Genomic DNA, 27,812 nt, shown 5'->3' with positions numbered 1-27,812 from the left:
ATTCCGATTTTTGGTTTTTTGTTTTAAAGTTCTTAGTTCCAAGTTCTTTGAGTGTGTATCTTTCATTCTGAAGTTTCATTGCACACGTTGTTTGCTTGTACTTCTAGAATCATCTCTGCTGATGTTTAATGTCAATCTTGTATGTTGTCATCTCCTTCAAAGCCATTTTTTCTTCATATTGTGGAAGAAGACTGCCATTTAAACTATTTTATCCTTCTTCCATAGTACCTCACTATTATTATGAGTCATCGGAGTTTAATGTGAATTGAGATTGTCAAAATGGCAGGTCGATTTGATAGTGATAGTCACTTGGTCTTTCTATTCACCGCTTCAATATGTCATCAAATGAGTTGGGGCTGTATCTTCTCCTCCATTATCTTATTTTAGATACTAATGACATCTTGTTTTAGCTGATTATTTTACATGAGTATTAGAGAAATAATAAAGGAGGGTGAAGTGTTGTTAGTGGAATTCATTTATAGTTTTGTTTATTGATTTATTTATTTTTTCCTTTACAGCCTTGGATAGTAGTGTAACGTGTATATTTTCAATTATGAATGCATCTTGAGTCATTTCGTGACATTGCAACCAGGAGTCTAAGTATTGCATCTTCTTGTTCAACGACTTTTGAGATTTTATTGAGAACTTTAGTTTGTTGCAGATTTGGGTCATGGAGTTTGTCGAGTTCATTCTGATGATTGAGATCATCATTTATTATGTATGATCATTCTTTGGCTCGCTTTCTGTCTGCATGTTGATTTCTTTCCAAGAGTTTGGTCTCTTTATGTTCTATTCATGATGACCTGGAATCATATGCATGCCGGCATAATGCTTCCTTGACATCTTGGTTTGCCGTCATAGTTGGCTTCTCATTTAATAAGGTTATTGTTGGATGTTATGTGCTTGTCCAGTGATACGTCATTTTATTTTTTTATGAACTTTAGTTTTGGTGAGTCCGTTCACCCTTGTTGCGGAAGTCTTCTATGTGTTTGTGGTTTTATATTTTATTTCTTTGGGTGATGAGTTACAAGAAGCATTTTCTATTGTCTATGATGTTCTTTGCTGAAGTTGCAGTTTTATTCTCTGTGATTTTATCTAGAGATTATCAAGCCTATTACGTTCTCTTAATTTTAGTAGTTCAGTCATTTATATATCAGTGAATCATGTTTTTGTGAAGCTTTTATCCTTTGTTTATTGTTATTTCTGATCATTGTGTGATCAATATGTATTGAGGACTTTGTTTCTATTCTTTTTGTGAATAGTATTTGTTGAAGACTTTTAAGAGAGCAGAGTTGTTTTTGGAATTTTGTTTTGCTCCTTATTTCTGTTAAGAATATTAACCAAGATAAACCTACAGGTCTGACAATACAAACCGTACTTCCTCTTCATGGTGATATATCTCTAATGATGGCATTTAATAATATATGTATTTCTCCTATAGGTGCTGGCGATTTCTAAATATGCAATTGTTAATGCTTAACCAAACTAACTCTTAGTCAGTTAGTCTTTGCTAACTTGTGTCTCCTAGATCGCTGACTTAGGAAGTATTTAATTAGTGCCAAGTTAGGAAGGGTTATGTCCCTTGAGGGACATACCCTTTAGAAAGGATATATAGTAGGGTGTAAATGCAATTTATAGGACACACAGTTACAACAGTCTGCTCCTCTAAGCATTTTACATCTAGCGAATTCTAAATCAGAGATATTCTAATTCAATCAAGATCGATTATAGAGTATTGGATCTGCATTTAAGATCAGTGTTAACTTCCTCAACAATATGAATATTCATAATATTTAGAAGACCATTATTAACAATTCAAGATTGAACTAAAAGTCTGATCCAAAGAACAAAGAATTAGCAGAAACTTTACATGGTATTAGAGCCAAGTTATCAGATCTAGAGCTCTGCAAAATTTAGTTATCAGACTTCATATATATTTAGTAGCTTTCTCCTATCTTCAATGACATACATAGTCAGACTTGAGGATAGGTTTGATGGGAAAGAACACTTTGAAGCCTGGAAATTCAGAATCTTGATGATTCTTGAAGAGAACAATGTTAAACAATTCTTTGATGGAGCATCCAAACAACCCCCAGTTGAACCTCACAAATCTATATGGAGCAAAGGAAATAGAAAAGCTATTCAAATCATCTTGGATGGAGTTAAAAACGACATTGTACGCATGCTTACAAAACATCAAATTGCCTTTGATATGATGAATGCATTACGGAATGCATATGAAGTAAACAATGCAACTAGGGTTCTTGCACTAAAAAGGCAACTAAATCAGATTTATATAAAGAAAGGAGAATCGATAAATTCTTATGTCCTAAGAGTTGCTGGCATTAGAGATGAACTATCAAGCATAGGAACCATCATTAGCGACATTCATGGGAGACATTCGCACAAGGAATCAGTGCTAGAGATCAGCTTCCGGACTTTAACAGACTCAAGAATGATTCTCTTCAAGACAAATCCAGAAAACTACAGAAAGGAGGGAAACCAAAAGTAGAAGATGAAGAACTTCACGTTCTTAATGCAAACTCCTATAAGGGCAAGAAGAAGCATTTCAAGAAAAAAAAGGGAAATCAAAAGAATGGAAAGCCTAAGAAAGATCTATCCAAAATAAAGTGTTTCAAATGTGAAAAATTTGGACACTATAGATCTAATTGTCCTGAAAATTCAAATCAACAGGCAAATTGTACAAATGTCATTAGAGAAGAAGATACTTATGATCTTGAGAACCTTGTTTCTATTCCTCTCTATTAAATGAAATTTCAAATAAAGTATGGGTAATTGATAGTGGATCTTCTAGACATATAACAAGATACAAAGAAACTCTAGATTCTTTATCAAAGAAGGTTAACGGTGAAGTTACTATTGGTGATAACTCAGCACACTTCGTTGAAGGAATTGGAAATTGTACTTTGAAACTAAAATCAGGAAATACTCCTCTTCTTAAAGGTGTACTCTATGTACCAGGGATTAAAAGAAACCTAATCTCAATTACAACACTTGAAGATGATGGACACAATGTTGCATTTGCGGATGGCAAAGTATTAACTTGGGCTAAGAACTCTTCCATCAAGAAAGCAAAGTTAATTGGTCAAAGAAAGGGATATTTGTATGAATTGAATACAAAATCTAGTTGATCCATTCAAGCTCTAGTTCATGAAGCTGAAGATTCAAATGAAATATGGCACAGAAGATTAGGGCATCTAAATTTTGAAACTTTATCAACTATGGAAAAGATGGTTACTGGATTACCCAAATTAAATAAAGACCACCTTAGTATTTGCAAAGGGTGTGCTCTAGGTAAAAGCACCAGAAGTCCCTTTCATGATAGTACTAGGAAAACAAATAATGTACTAGAATTAATTCATTCAAATTTATGTGGACATATGTCTGTTCCTTCTCGTGGAAGATTTTGGTATTATATCTCGTTCATAGATGACTTCTCTAGCAAAACATGGATTTACTTTTTAAAATGCAAGGAATTAGAAGAAATCCTACAAAGATTTAAAGAATTCAAAGCATTCACTGAAAATTTTTCAGGACATAAAATTAAAGCTCTTAGAACTAATAATGGAGGAGAATATACCTCAGATTTGTTTAAAAGGTTTTGTAAAGAATTAGGGATTAAGAGGGAGTACACTGTTTCTTATAACTCAGAGCAAAACAGGGTAGCAGAAAGAAAGAATAGGACAATTATAGAAGCTACTAGGGCTATAAGTTTTGACCAAAACCTAAAATATTATCTTTGGGCTGAAGCCTCTTGTATTGCTGTATATATTCAAAACAGAACTCCTCACTCCTATCTTAAAGATAAAACCTCTGAAGAAGCATTTACTAAAGTAAAATCCAATATAAGTCATCTTGGAGTTTTTGGATGTCCAGTATATATCCATGTTCCAAAAGAAAAGAGAACCAAGTTAGAACCCTCTGGGAGGAAAGGTAGCTTTGTAGGGTATAGTGAAACTTCTAAAGCATATAGGATTTTCATACCTAGATAGAAAAATATTGAACTTAGCAGAGATGTAATCTTTGAAGAAGATCTTGCATTCAAAAGAGCCATCAGTTCTGATGAACCTTCTCCTTTATCTAGTTCTGAAAGAAATAGTGAATTTGGGTCCCAGAGGAAGAACTTAGAAGAAATCGAAGATGAAATTAAAAATATGAACCTTGACGAAAATTCAAAGAAAAGACCACTTTGGGCCATTAAAACAGTTGAAGCAGCTCAAGACTTTGCTAGACCTTCCGGAACAGTCAGAGAAAGCAAAAGACCTAAAAGATTCTCTGGTTATACGGCTAACATAAGTGATTTATCCAAAACAAAGCCAACCAATCCCTCTAATACTATTAAACATACAGCCTGGAAAGAAGCTATGATAGAAGAATACCAATCTATCATGAAAAATGATGTTTGGGAAATTGTTCCAAGACCTAAAGGAAAATCTGTTGTTTCTTCCAAGTGGATATTTAAAACAAAGCATGTTGCTGACGGTAGTATTGAGAAGTATAAAGCCAAATTTGTAGTTAGAGGATTTTTTTTGAAAGAAGGGATTGATTATGAAGAAACCTTTGCTCCTGTTGCTAGATATACCTCTGTAAGAGCAGTCTTAGCAATTGCTCCATCAAAGGGATGGAAGGTACATTAGATGGATGTGAAAACAACATTCCTAAATGGAAAGATTTTAGAAGAAGTATATCTAGAGCAACTTGAAGGATTTGAAACTCATGATCCTAACGCTTTTGTTTGCAGGCTCAAGAAAACTCTCCGTGGGCTTAAACAGGCTCTCATGGCCTGGTACGAAAGAGTTGATAAGTATCTCACTAGCTTATGATTCTCCAAGAATGAGGCTGATTCAAATTTATATTATAAAAGAGATAAAGATGATATGGTAATTCTGATACTGTATGTTGATGATCTACTAATAACAGGTGATGATCATCTCATAGATTAGTGCAAGAAAGATCTAACTAGAGAATTTGAGATGAAAGATTTGGGACTCCTTCATTACTTCCTAGGACTGGAAGTACGACATAACTTTGACTGTATCATACTAAATCAAGGGAAGTATACATAGATATTTTAAAGAAATTTGGAATGTGGAATTGCAAACCTATGTCTTCTGCTATGGAGACTAATCTACATAAACCTAAGGAAGTAGCTGCAAAATCACCATCCATAGATTTTGCTCTCTACAGACAGATGATTGGGTCTCTTATGTACTTAGTAAATACAAGACAGATATTTGCTATTCAGTTAATGCCTTAAGTCAGTTTATGTGTGAACCGAAGGAGATTCACCTGGTCGCTATTAAACACATTATGAGATACTTACAAGGCACTCTTAATCTCGGATTCAAATATGAGAAAGTTACTTTAGACTTACATAGATTCACTGATGCAGATTGGGGTGGAAGTGTTAAAGACAAGAAAAGTACTTTAGGATGCTATTTCAGTTTGGGATCAACAATGATATCTTAGATATGTAGAAAATAGTCTTCAGTAGCATAGAGTTCCATAGAAGCCGAATACATTGCAGCAACGATGGCCTCCCGAGAAGCAATATGGTTGAGGAAGTTACTTGTGGGATTATTTGGGTAAGCTATGAATCCCACGATTATTCATTGTGATAATTAGAGTTCCATCAAGCTCTCAGTGAATCCAGTTTTCCATGACAGGTCCAAGCATGTTGAAATTCCTCACGATTAAGAGATATTGTAGATAGGAATTCTGTAAAATTGGAATACATTTGCACTGCAGATTAAACAACAGACATACTCACCAAACCTCTATCTAGAGTGAAGATAGAACACTTCAGGAGGACACTTGGTATGGTTGAGTTGTAATCCATTTGTACTCTCTTGATTATTAATAAAATAATTTTATTTTGTTAGGCTATTGATTGTTATGGGCTCCACCATTTGTATTAATTTGTATTCATTATTTTAAGAGATGATGATCTTTGAAAATAATGAACACTAGTGTAAAACATTATAAGAGGTGACGATCTCTTAGATAATGTGCTAAACAGTAGAGTTCTACGGTAAGATCTAGATGAGTTCAAGATCATTTTGTGATGTTGACATTGCTATGTTCATGGGTCACAAATTGGATAGAGGAAGAATCTTAGTATTCTCCAGGTTTATCCTGTATTCTAGTAGATCTTAAAACTTAGGATTGTGTTGTGGTATGGAAATACCAGTTTCTATGAAATCATAACTTGGATAAATGAAGAGATTACTCTTTAGATTTATCCTGTATAATATCACTAGTGGCAGTGATTTGTGATATCACAAGTTTAGTAATATGACTTTGTATCATGTGTTCTATGATACCACATACGAAGAAGAGACAGACAGATATAGAGTATTAATTCTTTCTTATTTATCTATATTGGTGTTGTTAGATATAATATCTCTCTGTAGGATTATCAGGTTAAGAGGAAGTGTTAAGAATATTAACCAAGATAAACCTACAAGTTTGACAGTACAGACCGTACTTCCTCTTCATGGTGATATATCTCTAATGATGGCATTTAATAATATATGTATCTCTCCTATAGCTGTTGGCAATTTCTAAAGATGCAATTGTTAATGCTTAACCAAACTAACTCTTAGTTAGTTAGTCTTTACTAACTTGTGTCTCCCAGATTACCGACTTAGGAAGTATTTAATTAGTGCCAAGTTAGGAAGGGTTATGTCCTTTGAGGGACATACCCTTTAGAAAGGATATATAGTAGGTTTTAAATGCAGTTTCTAGGACACACAGTTACAGCAGTCTGCTCCTCTAAGCATTTTACATCCAACGAATTCTAAATTACAGATATTCTAATTCAATCAAGATCAATTATAGAGTATTGGATCTGCATTCAAGATAAGTGTTAACTTCCTCAACAATCTGAATATTCATAATATTTAGAAGACCATTCTCAGCAATTCAAGACTGAATTAAAAGTCTGATCCAAAGAACAAAGATTTAGCAGAAACTTTACAATTTCTAGTTCAAGGGAATGTGTGAATCTTAAACCACAGTAATTGAAAAGATCAAAATTCACATTGAAAGAAATTGTTCTCTTTATTTCATATAACCTTATGAATGGTGGTCTGCATTTATTATTCATTATTGAGTTCAAATATTTGTATGCATGCTGAGATTAGACATAAAAAAGGTATTTTTGGGAATAATTTATGTTTCCCGCATTAATTCTCTTCTTTACAGGTTGACTCTAAATAATAGTGACTCAACTTATTATGTGAGTTCAGAATTTGCAAGTTGTGTGAGTGATGCTTGACAGGATTCTGCTCTGTTGTTTTAATCTGTTTCGTATTGTCTAGGGGCATAGGCTATTGACCATATCCGTGTAAGTTTTGATGGATGAGTTGCAAACTTTGCTTGTGTACATATTTTGTGAGATATTATATTGATTGCAAGATGCTGATGATCGATTGAATGATGAACCATTCTTAAGAGCTTTTTATGTTTGGTCTTGTTAGTTATGATTGTATCATGTGAATACTAACTTGACTTTGTGCAAAAGCTTGTGGTTAGACTGGCAAGTTATTCTGAAAAGATCCGAGTTCTCATTTTTCTTTATGATAATATTCTTCTTAAACACATTTTGTTCATATGAAGGTGGGGCTGCATTTTTATGTATGTGTGTTGAGATCTAACTTCAAAGAGATAAGTATTCTATGGTTTTTATCTATATAGAAAAAGAGTATACCTTTACTTTGATCTCTATGATAAGTGGATCTTATGAGTTGTTATAAATCTCTTGGTTGTAGGATGTAGTGAGAGATTTTGCAAATGCTGTTTGTAGTCTTGATACTAAATTGGTGGCACATTATTAAAAGAGGAAGATCATGTTTAGAGAGAGACTATGCAGCTTTAGAGGGAGGTTATGGAAGTTTATACAATAGTCAGCCATCTTATTGTGGAGATTAAAATTGTCCCTAGTGAGAGGGAGTCTAAAAGGGAGTTTCTGTTAAGAGAAAATATCAATTGCTAGAAGTGTCTGAGAGGGTATCTCAATTAAGAGAAAATATCCACCCTCTGTGAGTAGGTACAGTGGACCACTCTCTGCAAGTAGGCATGGTGGAAATGTAGTATTCTTTGGAAGAAGTCTGAGGTGAAAGCCCTCCTTCCACCCTCTGTGAGGAGGTATGGTGGACCACCCTCTCCGAGTAGGCATGGTGGAAATGTATCCTTCTTTGGGAGTAGTTTTGAAATAAAATTCTTCGTTCTACCCTCTACAAGCAGGCATGGTGGAAATGTATCCTTCTCTGGGAGAAGTTTTGAGATAAAAGTCTTCGTTCTACCCTTTACGAGTAGGCATGGTAAAAGTCATGTGTGTGACTTCATTCTATGTGCTTAACTATGGTGGGTTATGTTATGATGAGATAACATATGTTATGTGAACTTATCATTTTTTGTTGTAGCTATGTGTACATGCCTAACTAAAGATCTCCCTTTTGCTAAGAGGGAGTTTTGAAGTTTGTAGCTGCAATAGAGATCTTCAACTCTGATTTTATGGAATAGAAATATGTTTGTTATGACTGTTATAGTCATCTTCAACTGAAAGGCATATTTGTGATTATATTTATATTAGTATTATATAGAAAGACGTGTTGTATGTCATGCGAAAAGGCATGCATATGGAAATGTGAAGTGTTGAATATGTGGAAATATGAAGGGTTGTATTTTTAGAACTCAAAGAGACCTTAATGTGAAAGATGAAGAGTCTTATGCCATCTATTTATAGGATTGCTTGATATATTGTAAATCAATCAAGTGAAAGCCTTGTATTATGAGTATTCTTGGTCAATAAAAGCGATATTTTGCTGGTGTGGCTATGGGTACGCTCTTTGATTGCTGTTTACCTTTTTTCCTGGTCTTAAAACATTAACAAGACTTGTAACAATTACTTATAATCATGGAATCACTCAACATAATAGATGAAAATATTTATTCTTAACCAATAATCATGGAATCACTCAACATGAAAAACTTGCAAAAATCACATTCAACTTTCATCATGGACTTACTCAACGTGATGCTCTCATGGAATCTCTCAACATGACAAATCTATAAAAATCATAATCAGTTTTCATCACGTACTCACTGTGATGTAATCTCTTAGCATGACAAATTAGTAAGGTTTACAACTAGTATTTTATCATGGACTATCTCAACGTGATACAATCATGGACTCTCTCAACACAACTTTCAGCTCCCATCACAAAATCTCTCAACGTGATGACATCATGGATTCTCTCTACATGATGTTCACTATGAATCTCTCATAAGTGAAAGAATGTAATATCCCTTCTTTGGGAACATTAGAATTATTAAGAAGAAACGAATTTACAATATTAAATTTGACTATGTAAGCTAGAGTTTTATTATTAAAGGTCAAATTAATATTCTATGTGGTCACAAGAGGACGAGGAGGAATAAGACGATTTATTAGAGAGAAGTTGAAGAGTCACAAGGCCAGAGGGGAGCTGAAAAGTCTTAGGATTGTGTATTAAAAGAGGAAAGAAGTTGTATTAAAAGAGGAAAGAAGTTCATTGTTGGTATGCTTAATTTTATTATTCAGTTCAATTTCCTCTCTTGTGAGTCTTAGAAAGCTTCAGCTTTCAGCTAGTTCGAGGACGTAGCCCATTGTGCTAGCAGATAGTGGATGCAAACCCATTGTTCCAGGGAAACATCACTTTAGGTGTTTCATTCGCGCTTACAGGTTCTTATCCTATTGTTCTAATCCGATTGTTGAATTTGTATTTAGGATTGGTTTCTGTTTATTGGTTATTGTATTGTTGTATAATACAATAACGTTTTAACTGCTGGTTGTTATATTGCTGCTGTATAAGGCAATAACATTATTTAGGGTATTATAAGAGTTTGCTGGTTTAGTATTATCAGTTTGTAATTCATGATTATATGTTTGACGTCTTGAAGGTTATTTTGGAAATAATGAATTGTTATCTTGTGGAGAACCTTTGGTTTTGTTGAATGTCTCGTATTACATTTGTTTACATTGGAGTCTAATATTGTATTCAAGTAGAGGCTGGAAAAATGTCGGTTGGCATTTCTACTGTTTACAAATGTGTTGGAAATTTATTTGCAAAGTTTAGTTTTGCATTATATAGCAAAAAGAGAAATCAGTTAATATCTGGTTCAGGATATTACAGTGGTATCAGATCTGGTTTTCCCACTAGCCTGTGATATTGCATGACTAACATAATTTAAGGTATTTGCAGCTTTGGAAATTCTTATTTTGTAGAAACAATGAACTAACTGTTTTGTTATATCATTGAGGACGAAGCGGGTTTTTGCAAATTAGTAACCTCTAAAATAAAGTGTAGTTGTTGAAATATTATTATTGGTTGAAGGCAAAGCAGGTGTTAAAATATCGGATTGAAAGAAATATTTAATTTAAATCAATGGAACCCCATTGGTAAGGAGATATTTTTTTTTGGTGTTTTGGAAAGGATTTCTGGGACTCTTATAAAGCCAAATTTACTTGAAGTACTATAGAATTTTTTATGAAGTGCTTCATTGTTTTTGGGCAATCATATTAGAGTTCAAGATTATATTATTTTTGCTGCACATTTTGGAATGTAATAGTTTTATTTTATCTGAAGCCTTGTGGTGAAGAATGAATTGGAGAGAGAATTCACCCACTTCCACTCCGGTCAAATTAAATTGACCCGTTTAAAAATTTGGAGCTTCTATCATTAATATTGGTAATTGCTGGATATTAGCATGGCTTATCGTGGTGAACAATTGCTTTAAAAATACGTTTGTACAGGAATTAGTGTGGAGATTAATGCAGACGAGACTTTCTGTAGAGGGAAGCTCGAAGGATGAGGACTGTGGATTTTGAGCTTAACTACGCACGTGAGAATTTGAAGGTGAAAAGTCGAGTTCCGGTGCCCATTTGACAGGATAAAGTGTCGTCATTGGTATTCTTCGTAGTGTGAATGTTGTGGGCTTCTTCTATGTGGCAGTATGTTTCTAGGAACTTTATTTGGTTGAATGCTGTAGATGAAATTTCGCATCCGATCTGCTTGCAACATACTGAAATTGCATTTGATAAGTATTTTGGAAGTACTAGTCTAGATTTTTGCAGTTATTTTATTGCGACCACCAGATATAGCTGAAGTATTGTTCTGGGAAAAAAAACCAAATTTCATTAGCGAGGATTTTTGTGAGAGCCTTGAAGGCTTCACCAGTCGGGATTTTTGCATTATGAAACGATATCTAATGATCACGGGTTTGTAGAGCTAATGTGGGAAGCCGTTACATATCAGGTCGGGATTAGCCAATTTTAAACATGAAAGGAGTTTTTATTCCATCAGATAATGTAAACGTTGGAGGAATATTTGTCGTGAGCTTTGAAGAGTCCGAACAAGGCAATTTTCATGCTTTATTGCGTGAACGACCTTTGGAGTAACTGTCTAGAATCTTCTCCGCCATCACAATGAATGAAGTAGGAGTGACTACTGGTTTTGCATCAGCTTGGGATTTGTAACGCCAGGGAAGACGTGAAATAGGTGGAGATCATGAGCGGATTGGTTGATGGGTGAAGGAGTAACAACAACAGTTTTAAAACCGACAGGTGAATATGATAGCACGCAGAATAATTGCTAGAATTCTAGAACCATAATTATAGAATATATTATCGTTTACAAACTCCATGGCCAGTAGTCGAATCTTCCCCGAGGCATATTATTAAGGAGTAATGCAGGAAGTCAAACAGATAAGCCAAACTCTCACAAATTCATGCTGAGAATATTGTTTTACCTGGTGATTTAGTGCTTCATGAAGAACCATATGTTGCGGCTATTTTGAAGCAGTTTTAGGATACACACTGCCATTTCTGCTTCCAGGGGATCCTGTGCCTTGTGAATGTTGTGCAATATCTTTATATTGCTCTGAAAATTGCAGAGATCATGCTGGAGGAAGTCTATACGAGATTAATCATTCTGAGAACGTTTCATTTCCTAAGCAAATCTTAGATGATTTTGATCACAGGACTGAGACAACATGTTTATCGGAGAATGATTTGTTCAAAATATCGCAAATGAATATAAAAGGCAAGAATTGGCTTGAAGGGGTGAGTTGACCGACAATGCTACCAACAGAAGTTGTTTTGGCTACTCGCATGTTGATCAAATCTATAGATTAGGAATTACAGTGGCATATCATTTTAGCTGGAGAAGCATTTTGTGGTATGGAAGCTATTGAGTTTAGACAGAAGATGCGAAGTTTATGTGAAAAATATTCATTGCCACAATATTGAAGCACTGCTGATTGTGTTGGAAAAAGAGAATTGGCTGCATATCTCACTAGAGACTATAAAAACTGTAAATTTAGCAGTGCCAGGAATGGACAGCAAGGACTGATTAAGGCAAATATCAACGTTGTCACTATATTGAAGCATATCCAATACACAAAAAACTTTGCAACTTGGAAGAACAATTTGTATCTGGAAGTGCAGATAAGAAAATGGCAGAGAGGGTCGAAAATGCAAGAGAACTTACCCTAGACACTTTCAATAGATCCAATGATATTCATCTGTGTACACCTTTGGGATGGGGTGATTATACTTAACCATCTATTCTAAATGATAAATCACTTAGATATGCAGGTGCAAATCCTCTACTTGTTTTATCTCCTATGCTGGATGGATTATCAAACAAAAGGGATCAAGAAAGGCCTAGATTTTTAAAATACGACTTCGATTCTGGTAAGGCACTTGAGGGTATTGAATCTATTGAGCATGGGTCTCGTGCATCTGATTACATGCCATCACAGGAGTTGCATATTGGGGAGGAAGGAGTTGCTTTCAATAGACGACCATCAAAAGAATTCATTTCAGATTTGGAAACTTCAACTGATGAGAGGAAGAGGTTTGACGTATCAAACAAGGCATAGATTGAAACTAGAGAATTAATAGAAAATGGCCATTCAATCCTAGAAGTTGATTGTGTTAGATTAGGTGAAAAACTAATCTCCCAAGAACACCTGCATGCATAAACCTGTCACATGGATGAAGCAAAGAACAGAGGCAAGGAAAAATCAAGGAGGCCAAAAAGCCAGATCCATCTTATGGACATGCAAAGAGCAATATCTCATATAATCCAATAAGTGAATGTATAAAATACAAAGAGGTGAATCCTTATAAAGGAATCACGAAACCCGAAAAGGGAAACTAAAGCCTAAGAAAGCTAGGGTTGCACAATATAATTAATAAAATATTAATTATATGCACCTACAAGATAGCTTAAGAAAACTAGAGTAATAGGCAACTTAATTAATTAAATCAAAGTGATTTAATTAATAAGTTAGAACAAATAATTACTCTAACACCCCCCCCTTAAGCGAAGCTTGGGAGGAAGCTAACCTAGCACAGCTATGAAAGAGAATTGGGTCCCGACAACAAGGCCAGTTCAGGTACCCAATCACAACAAAATCTCTATAAAGAGGAGAAATAGAGAAAACCACATGGGAAAAACCCTACTCCAAAAAGAGATAGCGAAGAATGTTCCAGAAGAAGGAACAAAGAGATCAGAAGAGAATCATTGAAGCATGAAGAACCGCAAAACTCTGTCAAAATGCTGATCTGTAGAACCTCCATGGAAATAGAAGGCACGAACCATCAACCAAAGGAACCTCCATGGAAATAGAAGGCACGAACCATCAACCAAAGAAGCATAGAACAACAATATATCCTCCCCTTAAGGTAGGTGAGGTGACAGGCAGCTGAAAAGATGGGCAAAAAATCTCCTACAACACAGGAGCCAAACACATCGAGACTGAGGTACAAACACAAATAAAGGCATGTGTCGTCGACACTGCATGAGGAATTAGAGAAAGAGGGCCTATAAGCGGCAAACAACTATCCCCCCCATGGCACTTTATATAATAGTGCGAGTACAACGAATCACAATGATGAAAAGGATCCCGAAATGCAAGAGTGGCACTTTATCTCAGTGCGTTGCATAAAAATGCTTACAATGAATATCAACAATGATCAGAAAAGACATAAGGCTGAAACAACAGAAGGTAGAGCCCAAAACGAAGCAACTGAAGCAACAAAATCGATCCCCGGACCTGAAACAAACAGGATATCCACCAGAATGCTAAAACGCAAAAGACTGAATAGGATGTGCCTGGAACAAAATCTGGAACAACCACCAGCATCACTAGAAAGAGCACAGAAAGAGATTTCTAGCGATATAAAGAAGTCCAAAATCGGAGATCGGATGCTCAAGATACGCCTCCCGGAGTGCAAAACAGAACATCCGGCTTTGACTGCCAAAACAGGCAACCAAACTGCATCAAAATTCAAAAAAGCCTACACTAATATCTTCGTCTCAGAACCAGCTTTCCGGCGCATTTTTCGGATCGAAAAAATACGTCCGTATGCTCAAGTTACGGAGAAAAAACCACCAGGCCCTCTGAAATGCATGAAAAATTATTTTTTTTAATAAAAAATAATAAAAAAACAAAAAACTCCACCACCACCACACCGCCGGTGGAGCGGAAGCCGGGTGGTGGGAGGGCAGAGCGGAGGCCGCCACGGGCGGGGCTGTGGTGGGGCCGCGGCGGGAACCGCTGCGGGCCGTTGGCGGACCGCCAGCGGTGACCGCTAGCGGCTCCGCTACGGTTTCTTAACCGCGGCGGCTTAAAACAGCCGAAAAATAAATTTTTTTTTGCAATTTTTTTTTGATTTTCGCCTCGTATTGCGTGCAGGGGGCCGTACGGCCCTATCGGACAAAAAAATTTGCCTCCCAGACCAACGGTGTCCAAAATGGACAAATTTTATATGGATTTTGACTGCAAACGGCCTTCCAAATCCAATGGAAGCGTCCGTTTGAGCCCAAAGTGCTCCAAAATTTTTTTTTTTTGCAATAAGTGCAAAAAAGTTGTCCGTACAGCCTCCCACTGCTCCGAAAAACGCAGCTTCTGAAACGCTTCAACAAACCACGAACAGCGAGCAGCAAGCTTGCTCTGATACCATGTTAGATTAGGTGAAAAACTAATCTCCCAAGAACACCTACATGCATAAACCTGTCACATGGATGAAGCAAAGAACAGAGGCAAGGAAAAATCAAGGAGGCCAAAAAGCCAGATCCATCTTATGGACATGCAAAGAGCAATATCTCATATAATCCAATAAGTGAATGTATAAAATACAAAGAGGTGAATCCTTATAAAGGAATCACGAAACCCGAAAAGGGAAACTAAAGCCTAAGAAAGCTAGGGTTGCACAATATAATTAATAAAATATTAATTATATGCACCTACAAGATAGCTTAAGAAAACTAGAGTAATAGGCAACTTAATTAATTAAATCAAAGTGATTTAATTAATAAGTTAGAACAAATAATTACTCTAACAGATTGAACTAGAAAAAGTAACCATTTGGGCCTTGACAATGGCTTAATCCTAGTAAGAGACCTTTCTTCTACTTCACATCTGTATGTGCCAAAATCAGCAGATAAAGGAACAAAAATACTCAACATTTTCAAGGAGTATCAAAAACTTCCTACCATAATTTAGAATGTTTTACCATTTAGTGATTACGTGGATTTTCTTCTGGAGCAGTAAAATAAAACTGATGTGGTAAAAAGGAAGTACTTGGATGTGGTTCAGGATCTGCTTGCAAAGGACTAGCTCAAAAATGTGCATGAGTAATTTCCAACAGATCACGAGCCTCGAATAAAGGTTCTTGAAGAAGAAGCACAACCAACTACTATTGATGTACAACTTTTGAGCGATCATGTGAAAGGTGTTACCCAAGGTACAAGTTTTTATGTTGGTGAAATGGAGGTTAGTTTTGATAAATAGGCGGATGAGGGAGGTTGCACTTGAGATTATTGCAGGTTGGAACCCTTGTGTGATGAATCTTTAATTCTGATGCCCATGACATAAAATTAGAAGAACCTATCGAGATGACCCTACAAAACAATGAACTACTACGAAGTGACAATCATGAAATGCACACTTTAAGGAGCCAGTTGAAGGTAAATGAAGATAGAATTGTGACTTCTCTAGTATAGTATGATGGCACTCACAAGTTAATTGAGGATATCTACAGGAAGGCATGAAGAGAAGGGAAAGAAGATTGGCCTGTTGCTGATCTGCAGGTGGTCAAAACAGCTCTTAAATCCATGAAATCAGAATATTTGTATTTGCTTTCTGACAGGGATTATATTCTTAAGATTGCTGAAATTTATGTTGATCAGTGGGATAAAGAAAGGAATAAGATTATAGAGCTCAAAAGGGAGCTTAAAGGTAATCATGAGGCATTAGATGATGTCCAATTTTCTCTTCAAGAAGCAGAAAATCAGATTAGAACCATGAATCACTCTCAGGAACGTGAGAATAGAATGAGGCAGGAGTTCTTCTAGGAAGTCATTGACGAACTTGAGAGCATTCAGCAGATGTATGACTTGGATAACTGTCCCAAACAGTTAAGTAGCAAAATTTCAGAACATTTTCATCTTGTCGACAACCCTTTGTTTGAAGCTGTTGCTGATTGGATGTCTGACAATTCTATTTTTGTGTTAAGTGAGGAATCCTCTACTGTTTGCCATGAAGAGGAAGAGTTTGATTTTAGACTTTGCGATCCTGGCTCAAATTCTAGCAGTGAATTCGGATCTCAGCAGGGGAATGATGAATCAACTTCTGTTGTTTATCATTTGATCAGTCCCAACATATTTTCTGATTTCATTCCATTCAGGAGTTGGGTGAATTTTCTTCATCAGCCTTTGAATAGTTCTTGGTGGAGTATTTATGTGAGGTTTGTGGGTAGATTCTCAGTGTCTTTCATACTCATAGCACCTTTGCGTTTGGGAATCCTCCAAGTTTATGTCGATAGCATGAGCTTTGATGTTCATGGGATGGTGGTTTCAACTTTTGAGTAGTTCATCTCTTACATCATCCACTTAAGTCAGGTCTTCACATTCTATTGGATTATACATAAACCCTGGATATATTTATATATCATCATAGTAGTGAGGCAGCATAACAGAGTTTGGGGTCCAGGTGTTGGCAAATTGTATCTATGGCTGGACGAGGATTTTTTTTGGTTCTATTCAGTTTGAGGCTAATTATGATGATGATTAGTGTTGATCAGTTTACAGGCGCAACGTTTCTTCAAAGAGTAATATGGGATCCAGGCATTTGGTTGACAGGTGTTTTGCAGAGTGCTACCGTGCTTCACAGTTTGGCCGGGTTTGTTGTCAGTTTGAGCTACTGGATTAACTATAGAATTATATGGGATCTTGGTACATATTGCTTGAGGGCAAACAATCTCAAGGAGGGGAGATTTGTAATGTCCCTTTTTTGGGGACATTAGAATTATTAAGAAAAAATGAATTTACAAATTAAATTTGACTATGTACGCTAGAGTTATATAATAAAAGGTCAAATTAATATTACATGTTGTCACAAGAGGACAAGGAGGAATAGGACGATTTATTAGAGAGAAGTTGAAGAGTCACAAGGCCAAAGGGTAGCCAAAAAGTCTCAAGATTGTGTATTAAAAGAGGAAAGAAGTTCATTGTTGGTATGCTTAATTTTATTATTTAGTGCAATTTCCTCTCTTGTGAGAGTCTCAGAAAGCTTCAGCTTTTAGCTAGTTGGAGGATGTAGCCCCTCGTGCTAGCAGAGAATAGACGCAAACCCATTGTCTTGGGAAAACGTCACTTTAGGTGTTTCATTCGTACTTGCAGGTTCTTATCCTATCGTTCCAATCCAACTATTGAATTTGTATTTAGGATTGGTTTCTGTGTGTTGGTTATTGTATTGCTGTTGTATAATACAATAACATTTTAGTTGCTGGTTCTTATATTGCTGCTGTATAAGGCAATAACATTGTTTAAGGTATTATAAGAGTTTGCTGGTTTCGTATTATCAGTTTGTAATTCATGATCATATGTTCGACATCTTGAAGGTTATTTTGGAAATAACGAATTGTTATCTTGTGGAGAACCATTGGTTTTATTGAATGTCTTGTATTACATTTGTTTATATTGGAGCTTGATATTGTATTCAAGTAGAGGCTGGAAAAGTGTCCGTTGACATTTTAACTGTTTATGAATGTGCTGGAAATTTATCTGCAAAGTTTATTTCTGCATTATATAGCAAAAAGGGAAAATAGTTAATATCTGGTTCAGGATATTACAAAGAGTTATCAGGTTAACCTTGTAACTTTATTAGTTTCCCATAAATAAAAACTCATAATTAACAAGAAAAGAAATCACAATTGAAACTCTTTTCCAACCATTGTCTCAAATTCTATAATACCAAGCATGTATAAAATGGGTAGGGATTTCATAAATACTCCCTCTTAACTTTTATCATCACAAGAAGATAGCTACTGAAGCCTCCCTTTGAAGCTAAAACATCTCCCTCTGAATGTATCATTAAAAAAAAAATCCTCATCTTGTTTCTTCTTATTGCATCCTGCAATCAAAAGAGATTAAAATAACCCATCATGACATATACACAAATTCATATTCAATATATAGTTACAATATACTTCTGCAAACTCACCAATATATCCTTTGGTCATCAAGTCCAAGAGCTTTGCTGGGCACATGCACATAAAATCCCATAACGACCACCAACAAAAAGGGACTGTTGGAACTAGCTTTAAAATGACTAACAACCAGCAAGGATTGCCAACAAAGATCATTGACAGGTAACAACTTAGTTTGACTCAAGTAAGGTAGAAGCCGAGTATCATAAAATGCAAAACATAACTGTAAGGCATAACTCGATTATACTCAACACACGCATGTTTCCAAGGATTTAATAGCTGTAGTGTTAAGATTTCATAAATTAGCAAGCAAAGAATCACGAAGATTCTCGACAAGATAGGTAGATATAGCAAATTTTCTAAATAGCCGGTGGTAGCTTTAGTACAGAGATCGTGACGAGCCACGAATGACCAACTTCGTATCTCTAACATCATGCAAAAATGTCAAGATACTCGCAATGACAAAAAGATATAACTATGACATGAAAGCAAGAAATTTACGCTCTCAAAAATTGCAAACAAGAGAGGGAATCCCCTGAAACTTCCAGAGTTCCATTGTAGCTCCCGATATGGACTCAAAAGAACAAAACACAAAAATAATTCAAGGTCATGCATTACTCAAAAGGACAATCCTAGAGGAAGATGACCAAAATAATGACGTAGATCTTGGCAAGATTGAACCTAACCTCAACAAAGAAATCTAGAACCAGAGTTAACAAAATGTTACCTCCACCAAGCATATATATAAAGATAGAAATTTTCACTCATGCTGGATCCTTGAGCAAGGATCACCCAACAAGTTGAGACGAGACCTAATCGCACAAAAAAAGAACAAGAATATGAGCCCACTCTACAAAGCGTTGAGAATGAATGAATAAAAGATTTTAGTAACGTCCTTGAGGCCAAAGCAGCCTATTGGACCATGTAGAAACACCCAACACTCGAAATCTTAGTTCTTTTGCAGCTGTTTCCTTATATTTGTTCACAATATGTGAACCTTGGAACCTACCTCCTTTTCATGAGAAACTGTGTGGAATGTTACACACCTCAATGATGATCTACCAAGAATCAAAGAACCGTTTATAAGAGCTATAAGGCAAGACAAGCACCATGCCAAACATGAACTAATAAATGACACATAAATAAGGATGAGAAGAGTGTAGAACAAAATAAAACATGGGGTGTGGAAAACATGAGATGAAGATGAATGCTAGCTATGAATTTCCTAGTTATGCAACACTCCTTTCCAGAATGTGAAAGAGCCTCTAGTAAACAACATAAGGCATATTGCCCCAGCTAGGAAACAACGGCTTTATCAGAAGCTTCACCAAGACCTATGACCAAGGCATATTGCATACACCAAAGGCACATTGCATACACCAAGACCTATGACCAAGGCCATCTATGTGATTAACTTGAGGGCATCGACAACTACATCGTGGAAAGTGATGGTCTACAACATACTTCAACAAGTTGCTATCGTATACAGAAAATTTCTTCAGTCAACATAACAATCATATTGAACCTCATGCATTCTCTTCTTATACAATGTTGGATTTTGAGCCCAGAAAAATAAAGATAAACAACAATAAGGGAGAGCAAAATAGATGCAAGAAACACTTAGAATTATCTTGGGAAAATCCTTCTAGAATGAGGGCAAAAACCTAGCCACACAACAAAAGATCACTTTAATGATAATAAAATTCAAGTGTACAATGCTATTCGCTTGATGCATTATTCATAACATAAAGAAAGAGCCTTCACATTCCAACCAAAGGTCTCTTCAATTACTCTTTATTTTGAATTACAACTCTTTGTATTTCCATCCTTACCACATGTTGTATGACACATGCCTTTATATTTTATATTACAATCTATCATAAATGTCCTTTTCAGCTAAAGGGAACTATAACAATATTAACACCCAGATATAAAAATCTCTATCGCAGCTACAATCTCCAACAAGCATGGTATTAGAGCAAAATTGAGCAATGGCAATAAGCAATGTTAGCCATCAAGTATTGAAAATGATTAGTAAATGTAAGAGAGTCATTCTTATTTTAGGTAATCTCAATGAATTAGTAAAATGAGGTGTAGCTGTTGTGTATGGTGTGGTTTGGAATGAGGGAATTCAACTCTTTTGTGCGTTTTGAGAAGGAATTGCTGTCATGCAATGGTGCTTGGAAGATTCTACGAGAGATGTTTTTCATGGGAAAACAATTCTCACTATTGGTGATTACATACCACTTACCTATTGTTGTCATAAATTATGAGTCTATAGGTATGTGTGAGTAGGCAGTGTAAGCGATAGTTGTTAATTGCACAGGATCTATGGGTGTATACCAATGGAGCTTGGTTTGCGATTCACCCGATGATTTATATTCTTCATTTTTATATGGTGTATATTCTATGATTCCTATGATAAGATATAGACGTTTGTCTCTATAGTAGTTAGGTTCACTAAATTGTAAGGGATATGAAAATAAAAATTTGAAAGGGCATTGTTAAATTGATGAACAATACATAGATAAGTATTTAATGCTTATACCTTTGGATATTGATTATGAATTTTATGTAGCTAACTCATGCAATAACATAGGGAATAGTGAGTCATATATACTTCTAACATTAGTTTATATATTTCCTTTGGGACATAGGTTAAGTCTATTACTAATCTCTCTAAATTGCTTCTAGGATGAACCGAGAAGCAACAAGTTGATGAGAGATTATATAAGGAATTCAAGGAAGTAAGAGCTCTATGCATCTTGTAAGAAAGTCATGCAGACTGTAGAAATCAACAAACATTAGGACACTATTTGCAGCCATAGGACTAAGTTGATGGCACATAACTTAAATGAAGACGAAGAACCTATATAGATTGTATTTGTATATAGTTTTTTCGACGAGGAAGCAATGACATTCAGAGGGAGTTAAATTATGAGAACTCAAGGCGAACTATCAAAGGGTTAATGTACTGGAGATGATGTTGGGACTGGAGAATATTAATTACTTTAAGGGAAAGCTTGATTAGTTGAAGAGGGAGGACTTCTTTGGGCTCAATAAGATTAGCAAAGGGAGAGTGCTAAGTCCTTTCCAGGGGATCAACAAGGTTGAGAAGCAATGTGGCCTCAAAAGCTCATTGTTTGGTCAAACATTGGAGCCAATTGTAATTTATTATGATAAACTTGTGAGAATGTTGCCTTTGCTGAGAGGCTGTCTTTTCTCATGAATTTCAACATTCAGTCGTTTTTATTATGAGCTTAATGCATTTTTCTTTGAGAGGGAGGAATTTGAGGTGAAAGCCCTTGTTACTCTTTCCACTCATGGGAGTAGTCATAATGGACATCATGTTGGGAGATTCCACCATGACATCATTGAGTGAATTTGTGATGATAGTTTGTGTTTTCACACATGGGAGTAACTACTGTGAACATTAGTTTGAGTGACTCCATGATGTTATCACATTGGAGACTTTGTGACAAATGTTTGTTTCCTCACAAATGGGTTTGCCATTATGAGTGTCATGTTGAGAGTTACCATGACATGAATACTTGAAAAGGTATCTCCATTGCATTTGGAAATACGAAGAGACATACATTTGGAAATATGAAGAGACTTGCATTTGGAAATATGACGAGACTTCCACTTATAATATGTAGTCTCTCGGTTTAAGTCTTGAGAAGTTACATTTTTGATAATCCTTAACATTGTATATATAATATATCATTGCTTCGTGTGAGGGGATGCTTGTTAAGTTGCGTTATTCTATACAACAACTATAGATAGTCTATGGAGTCTATCTAGATAGATGTAATAAGTTGAAGAGTTTGCAATATTTAGTTGGAAGCATTACACTCAGACCTCTATTATTTAATAAAAGAGATGTTTTTGGTGTGGTTGGGTTTTTGTCTCAAGTTGGAGGGTTTTCCTAGGATAAATGCCCTATATTATTGTTTCTTTTATGATTTTTTGCTGCTTATTGTCATTCCCGGTTTAAAACATTAATAAAAAATAATGCACTACAAATAATAATACATGAATAATATCTATTTGTATTTATAAAATAAAAAATAAATCTTATTAAAAAACATGTAAATAAATAAAGAATAAGATAAATAAAAATACAATAAAAAATGTCATAATGGTATTTCTTGGCATGTATTAAAAAGAGTTTTTAAAGATGGTAAAACAATAATAACATGGAGAATCAGAAATTAACTAAGCAAAGGCAAAATTGCCAATAGTGGCATGTTGTGATGGTTAAGTTGTTGAGTTGTTATCCTTGCCATCAATGTTCAAATCTAATGGGGATGAGGTCCCCCATTTATGGCCTCATTGGTTCATAGCTCCAGGTCAAAGCGTTTACCCCTGTTAAAAAAAGAAGAAGCAAAAGCAAAAATTTGAAACCAAATGCTACCATTTGAGAAGCCAAATGGAGGAAGCACACCAAAATCTAAGAAGGAGAGACAAGGTTTGTAAGGGGAAAAACAAAGAAAAACCTGCAATGTTAAGTAGATGGCAAAAGCCCAAACAAATTGCAATGAGAGAAAGTGTGAGAGAGAATAAGCATTAAAATTTTACCACTAAGAAGAAAAGAGAGAGGCACCCCAAATTTATAGAGGCGAGAGAGAAGAGTTACATTGTAATTCTCAAGTCTAAGGATGCTGTCTATCATCCTGTGTGTGCAATGTGTCCTAATCCTCATAAGGAGGTAATCAAACATTCCAAATGCTTGGAATAAAAAACAAGAGTAATGAGAACTCAAGATGACAAAACACTTGTATGGATTCGTTAGGGATATTCCTACAGGAGATGGAAAAGGAAATTAACTTTATCAAGTAAAGATTTATTCCTAGCAGATAGGTATACTATTATTCATACCTTGACACCCTTAAACCCTTGTAAAGTTGACTAAAATCATAGACATTGCATTATTTGTAAATAAAAATATTATTTTATTTGTTATTGAGATTTAATCTTTGGATTTAGGTTTTGTAACCTACCTATGCACATATTTCTCATATTCTATTGCTGATCTTTATGTAAATTTCTATGTTTCTTACTTGATAAAGCTTTGTATTCATTCTTTTTGCTGCTACAATATTTATTTAATGGCATGTGTTAAGTGTCAGAAGGTATTTGCATGCATCTGAGACAATTGATGTGTAAACACGATCTGCTTGTAATTTGCCCCTACTTTAAGATGTTTTTAGCTCTAAACCACTGATATAACTTTTTTGTTAAGTCATCTTTACTGTTATGTTCTTAGGGAAAGTGCTTCAAATGGCCAATGAACTTGAAATTTATAGTTTCTTAAATTATATAATTGTTAAATTGGTTATGTGTTTTCTGTTTAATTGAAATTGATGTGCCCAATCATTTTCATTGGCATAGAATAAGCTAATGGGACTATGCTTTTGTTGTTTTCTGATGATAGGAACTGATGAATTTATGCATTACCATGAGCACAGAAAGAGATCATGAAAATATGTTTTTGACTATAATGTCATCATTTCACTTCGATAACCAATCTGGCTAATCTTGTAGGAATTGCTTACTTTATTTCTGAAATTAGAAATTGTTGACCATATATATTTTATGTTTTACTATTAAAGTTTTGCTGTAAGCTAATGGATTTGCTGGATGCATTTCTAGGATAAGAGAATCTTGAAACAGACTGAGCGGTTGGTAGCATTCAACATTCTCTACAATGTCTATTGCAGGGAGCAGTTATGCGCAAATCCATTTTTGTCGTTTCTTCTTGATGTAAGTATAACTGCCCTCATATAGTAGGTAAGATAGCCTTTTTCTTGTTGTACTTAGAAGAATAAGGTATTCCTAATCGATGACATGGCAGTGAAAGTGTTTTAGTCAATGGATAATGACATTGTGAGAAATGAATGAAGGAAACTTAGTACATTGAAGAAAATTGTATAACTAAAATTATCATTGACCGCATGGATGTGTCTGTGAGGCCAAAGCATTCCTATGGGACATTTCGGAGGTAGGGCTTCATAACTAAACTTGGAACCTCTCCCTTTTCGTTTGAAACTTCTATGGTAGGATTTCAAGTTGTTGGGGGTGAGAATTGTGATTGAAGGTTTCACCTCCCTCACATTGCCCTCATTTTTTTTTTGGAAAAATATGGAACTTTGTCATTTTAGAAATAATTTAGGGATGTGTTGGGAGATGTGAATGCACAACCTTTAATTAGTACACATTAAAACATGCAATGACCACCATAATTTACATCAATTCAAAGTGAGATTACAATGGAATATTCTTCCCACTTTCTAATCATGTAGACCCTAGAACATGGAAGTTGAGAGCATACAATGTTTAGGATTACAATTTATTGAAATGCAATAACTGAAAAGAAAGCACTAGATAGCAAGGCAGACCATTCTACTAATTTAGTGTAGTGCATAGGCAATACTGAAAGCATTAAAAATCCATTATTATAAAATATACTACCCCTAACTGTAAGCCTTGAATGTTTTGGTGTTGGAATAAGGGGTTGGATTTTTATAATTTCCAAAGTTGGCAGACTCGACAAAATGAAAAAGCCGTAGAAATTTAGAGGTTTTTTAAGGATTTTAAACTGGTTTCCTGCACCCTCTACTAAATAAAAGCTTATAGACACAACATCATCATCAAGTAGAAGCTAATTTAAAATTTTGATCGCATACATGAATATACATTGATCACATAAGTATACACACAAACTGAGATAAATATACATTGATCACATAAGTATACACACAAACTGAGATAAATATACATTGATCACATAAGTATACACACAAACTGAGATATGTCTAGGGGATAAGGGGAATTCTTTGAAAATCCAAGTGTCAAAAAATCTTTGAAAAGATAGGAAAAACTATGGAAACGAACACTGATGGAACGTGTTAATTACTGAAATTTGGCCCAGTCTTAAATTTTTTAGGCTATTCTGAAATCCAGAATCTCTATTATAACTCTTGGAGATCTTAAACCACTCTCAAAGATCCTGATAATATTATATAAAAGATAACTTAAAAGTGTAAGAAAGGTAAATATGTGATTTATACTTTGCAGGTAACGTAAACTCTATCAGTTGAGTCTTGTCATTGGGACTCAAAGAGTCACCTTGAAACTCGCCTTGCAAGTCATCACCTAGACTTGGTTGAGTTTGAGTCCGGGCCCTTGGGACTTTCTTTGGGTCCTCGGCTTAAGACCTTTTGAGTTTGGGCGAGTCTGCGTGAGTTTGGGAACTTTGCTCAATTAATTTCTTTTATGCATTTAAATTTGCCCTAATTATAAAATTTAGGGCTTAGTACTAGGATCAGGATCAGGACATGCATAAAACAAAAAATTGTTCCTTACTCTTTAACTCTCAACCAAAACAGTTTTGGTTTTGTATATATAAAAGTAGTTTGTTTCCAGACCTTCAACCTTAAAAAGATAATTCTATACCATAATAAGTAAGTTTTAGTGTTAAGTTTAATGTATGCTTAAAGATTAATTTTTTTCGAACCCTAATAACAAGTTAGTTTAGGGTTAGGGTTAGTGAAGTACAATAATATATCCCTAATGCCAAACTAAAATAGTTTATGGCTTAGTGCTAAAATCTTAATGGTTAAGGTCTAGTGTTTAACCCTCCCAATTAGGGTGAAAATAAACTTTACAAAAGGCCCCTAAGGTGTTATTCGAATGAAAATGATTTAATGGAATTATATTTGTTGACTGTGTAAAGAAATGTGCCTTGTTTATCCAATGAGTTGGTGTTGGTTTCAAGTGATACCACTTTATCAAAATCCAAAATTTGCTTTAGAAAAATAAGGTCTAAATTGAAAAAAATAATTTGGAAAAAATTGCCAATTAGATTTGTTAATATTCAAAATATTGAATAAATTGTTGTCTTATCATTGATTTTGAGGTCAATGTTGTGCTTATGATTGAAATCTTTTTGCAATCTGATTGAGATCAGCTTGCAGGTGCAGCCAAGTGGTGAGGGGTCATGTGAAGTTGCATTTTTCTTGCAGATTTACAGTACTATGATCCATTATAATTTTGCATTCGCACAAAAGAAAATACATGTAAATGGAAAGGAGAAGAAGAGAGCAAAGTTGCATGGTTACAATTATGGGTACAGTATTGGATATAGATATGACCATTTTTAAGACCCCCTATGAATACAACTTGATACGATATTCATAAAAAACAAATACACATATTTAACACAATTCTCTATGTTATAATAGGATATTTTCATTACTTTACAAGCAACACAGACATACAATTGCTATATATATTATTAAAAGTTGATTTAATTATTTACATTATTCAAAATGATAGAGTTGCTTTGGAAGACAATCCCCAAAAATGGATACCTCAAATATAAGAACATTTCATTTGTTCCTCATTTGGTGTTGGTTATTGTTTATACCAACTGAAAAAAGTTGACTGATTGAAAGTATGTTTTAAATTAAGACTTATGTCAAATTGTAAAAATGCCAAATCACATAGTATTTGGCAAAGTCGGAAAACTAAGGATTTTTAGGCAGGTAATACAATGTGTATTGATGTTGTATTGTATCTGTATCTGTATCTGATATGGATACGGGGACACACAAGCCTGAGGAGGGGCAGTGGAGTTCCCAGCTACTCTGGAAGAGAGACAAAGGAGGGAGATAAATGTCTCCTTTGCAATGATGAACAAAAGACAAGCAATTACATTGATTGCTAATGAACTTTTGAGCTTCTTATATTTATTGCTAAACTCGACACATCATTTTTTTTCTCATTTTTCGTTTTTGATTTTGAAGTTGCTTTGTGATTCAATTATTGAACACATTCAATCATTGGACAGTGGCTTTTTAATTTTCTGCTGGTTAAATACTTCTAAAAAAGGATCTTTTTTTCTCTATTGCAATTTGAAAAGAGGACTTTAGGACGTTGCTTTCTAATTTGTTGAAATGCTTTTAAGGTTAATAATTGGTTTTGTTTGTATACCTTTCTGTTAAGAAAATGTTGCATTGCTTTTGTTCTTTGGAATTGAGAAAGATTGATAGAAAAGCTAAAACTATTGTTTTGTTTTTGGCACTTGCCCTAAGTGCTGGTTTTAGTATTTTGTTTGGTGATTGAACTTCAATTTGTCCAATATAAATGGGCTAAACATGTTATTTTTGAGGATAGGTGACTCTTTTTTTTGGTTTATGTTACAGTTTAGTTTTTGTTATTTTGGTATGCTAACAAGTAATAA

General features: G+C 34.9%; 1 protein-coding gene across 4 annotated transcripts in view; it reads left to right on the top strand.

Moving 5' to 3' along the window:
• Window positions 1–27,812, top strand: part of LOC149577684 (CCR4-NOT transcription complex subunit) — a 136,224-nt gene that overhangs the window by 33,579 nt on the left and 74,833 nt on the right. For all 4 annotated transcript variants that reach the window (XR_016363813.1, XM_089825133.1, XM_089825125.1 and 1 more), the window contains exon 2: window positions 24,221–24,331. Coding sequence is in view for 3 of the 4 variants with exons in the window: in XM_089825133.1 (XP_089681259.1) it covers window positions 24,221–24,331 (111 nt within the window). In the remaining variant the exon portion in view is untranslated. The remainder of the gene's footprint in view (window positions 1–24,220; window positions 24,332–27,812) is intronic.

Source organism: Cupressus sempervirens, chromosome 1 (genome assembly GCF_028749045.1).
Source record: "Cupressus sempervirens isolate cs-2001-9-10 chromosome 1, ASM2874904v1, whole genome shotgun sequence".
Taxonomy (NCBI): domain Eukaryota; kingdom Viridiplantae; phylum Streptophyta; class Pinopsida; order Cupressales; family Cupressaceae; genus Cupressus; species Cupressus sempervirens.
The sequence above is the reverse complement of the archived record's forward strand: the minus strand, read 5'-3'. Positions and strand labels throughout refer to the sequence as shown.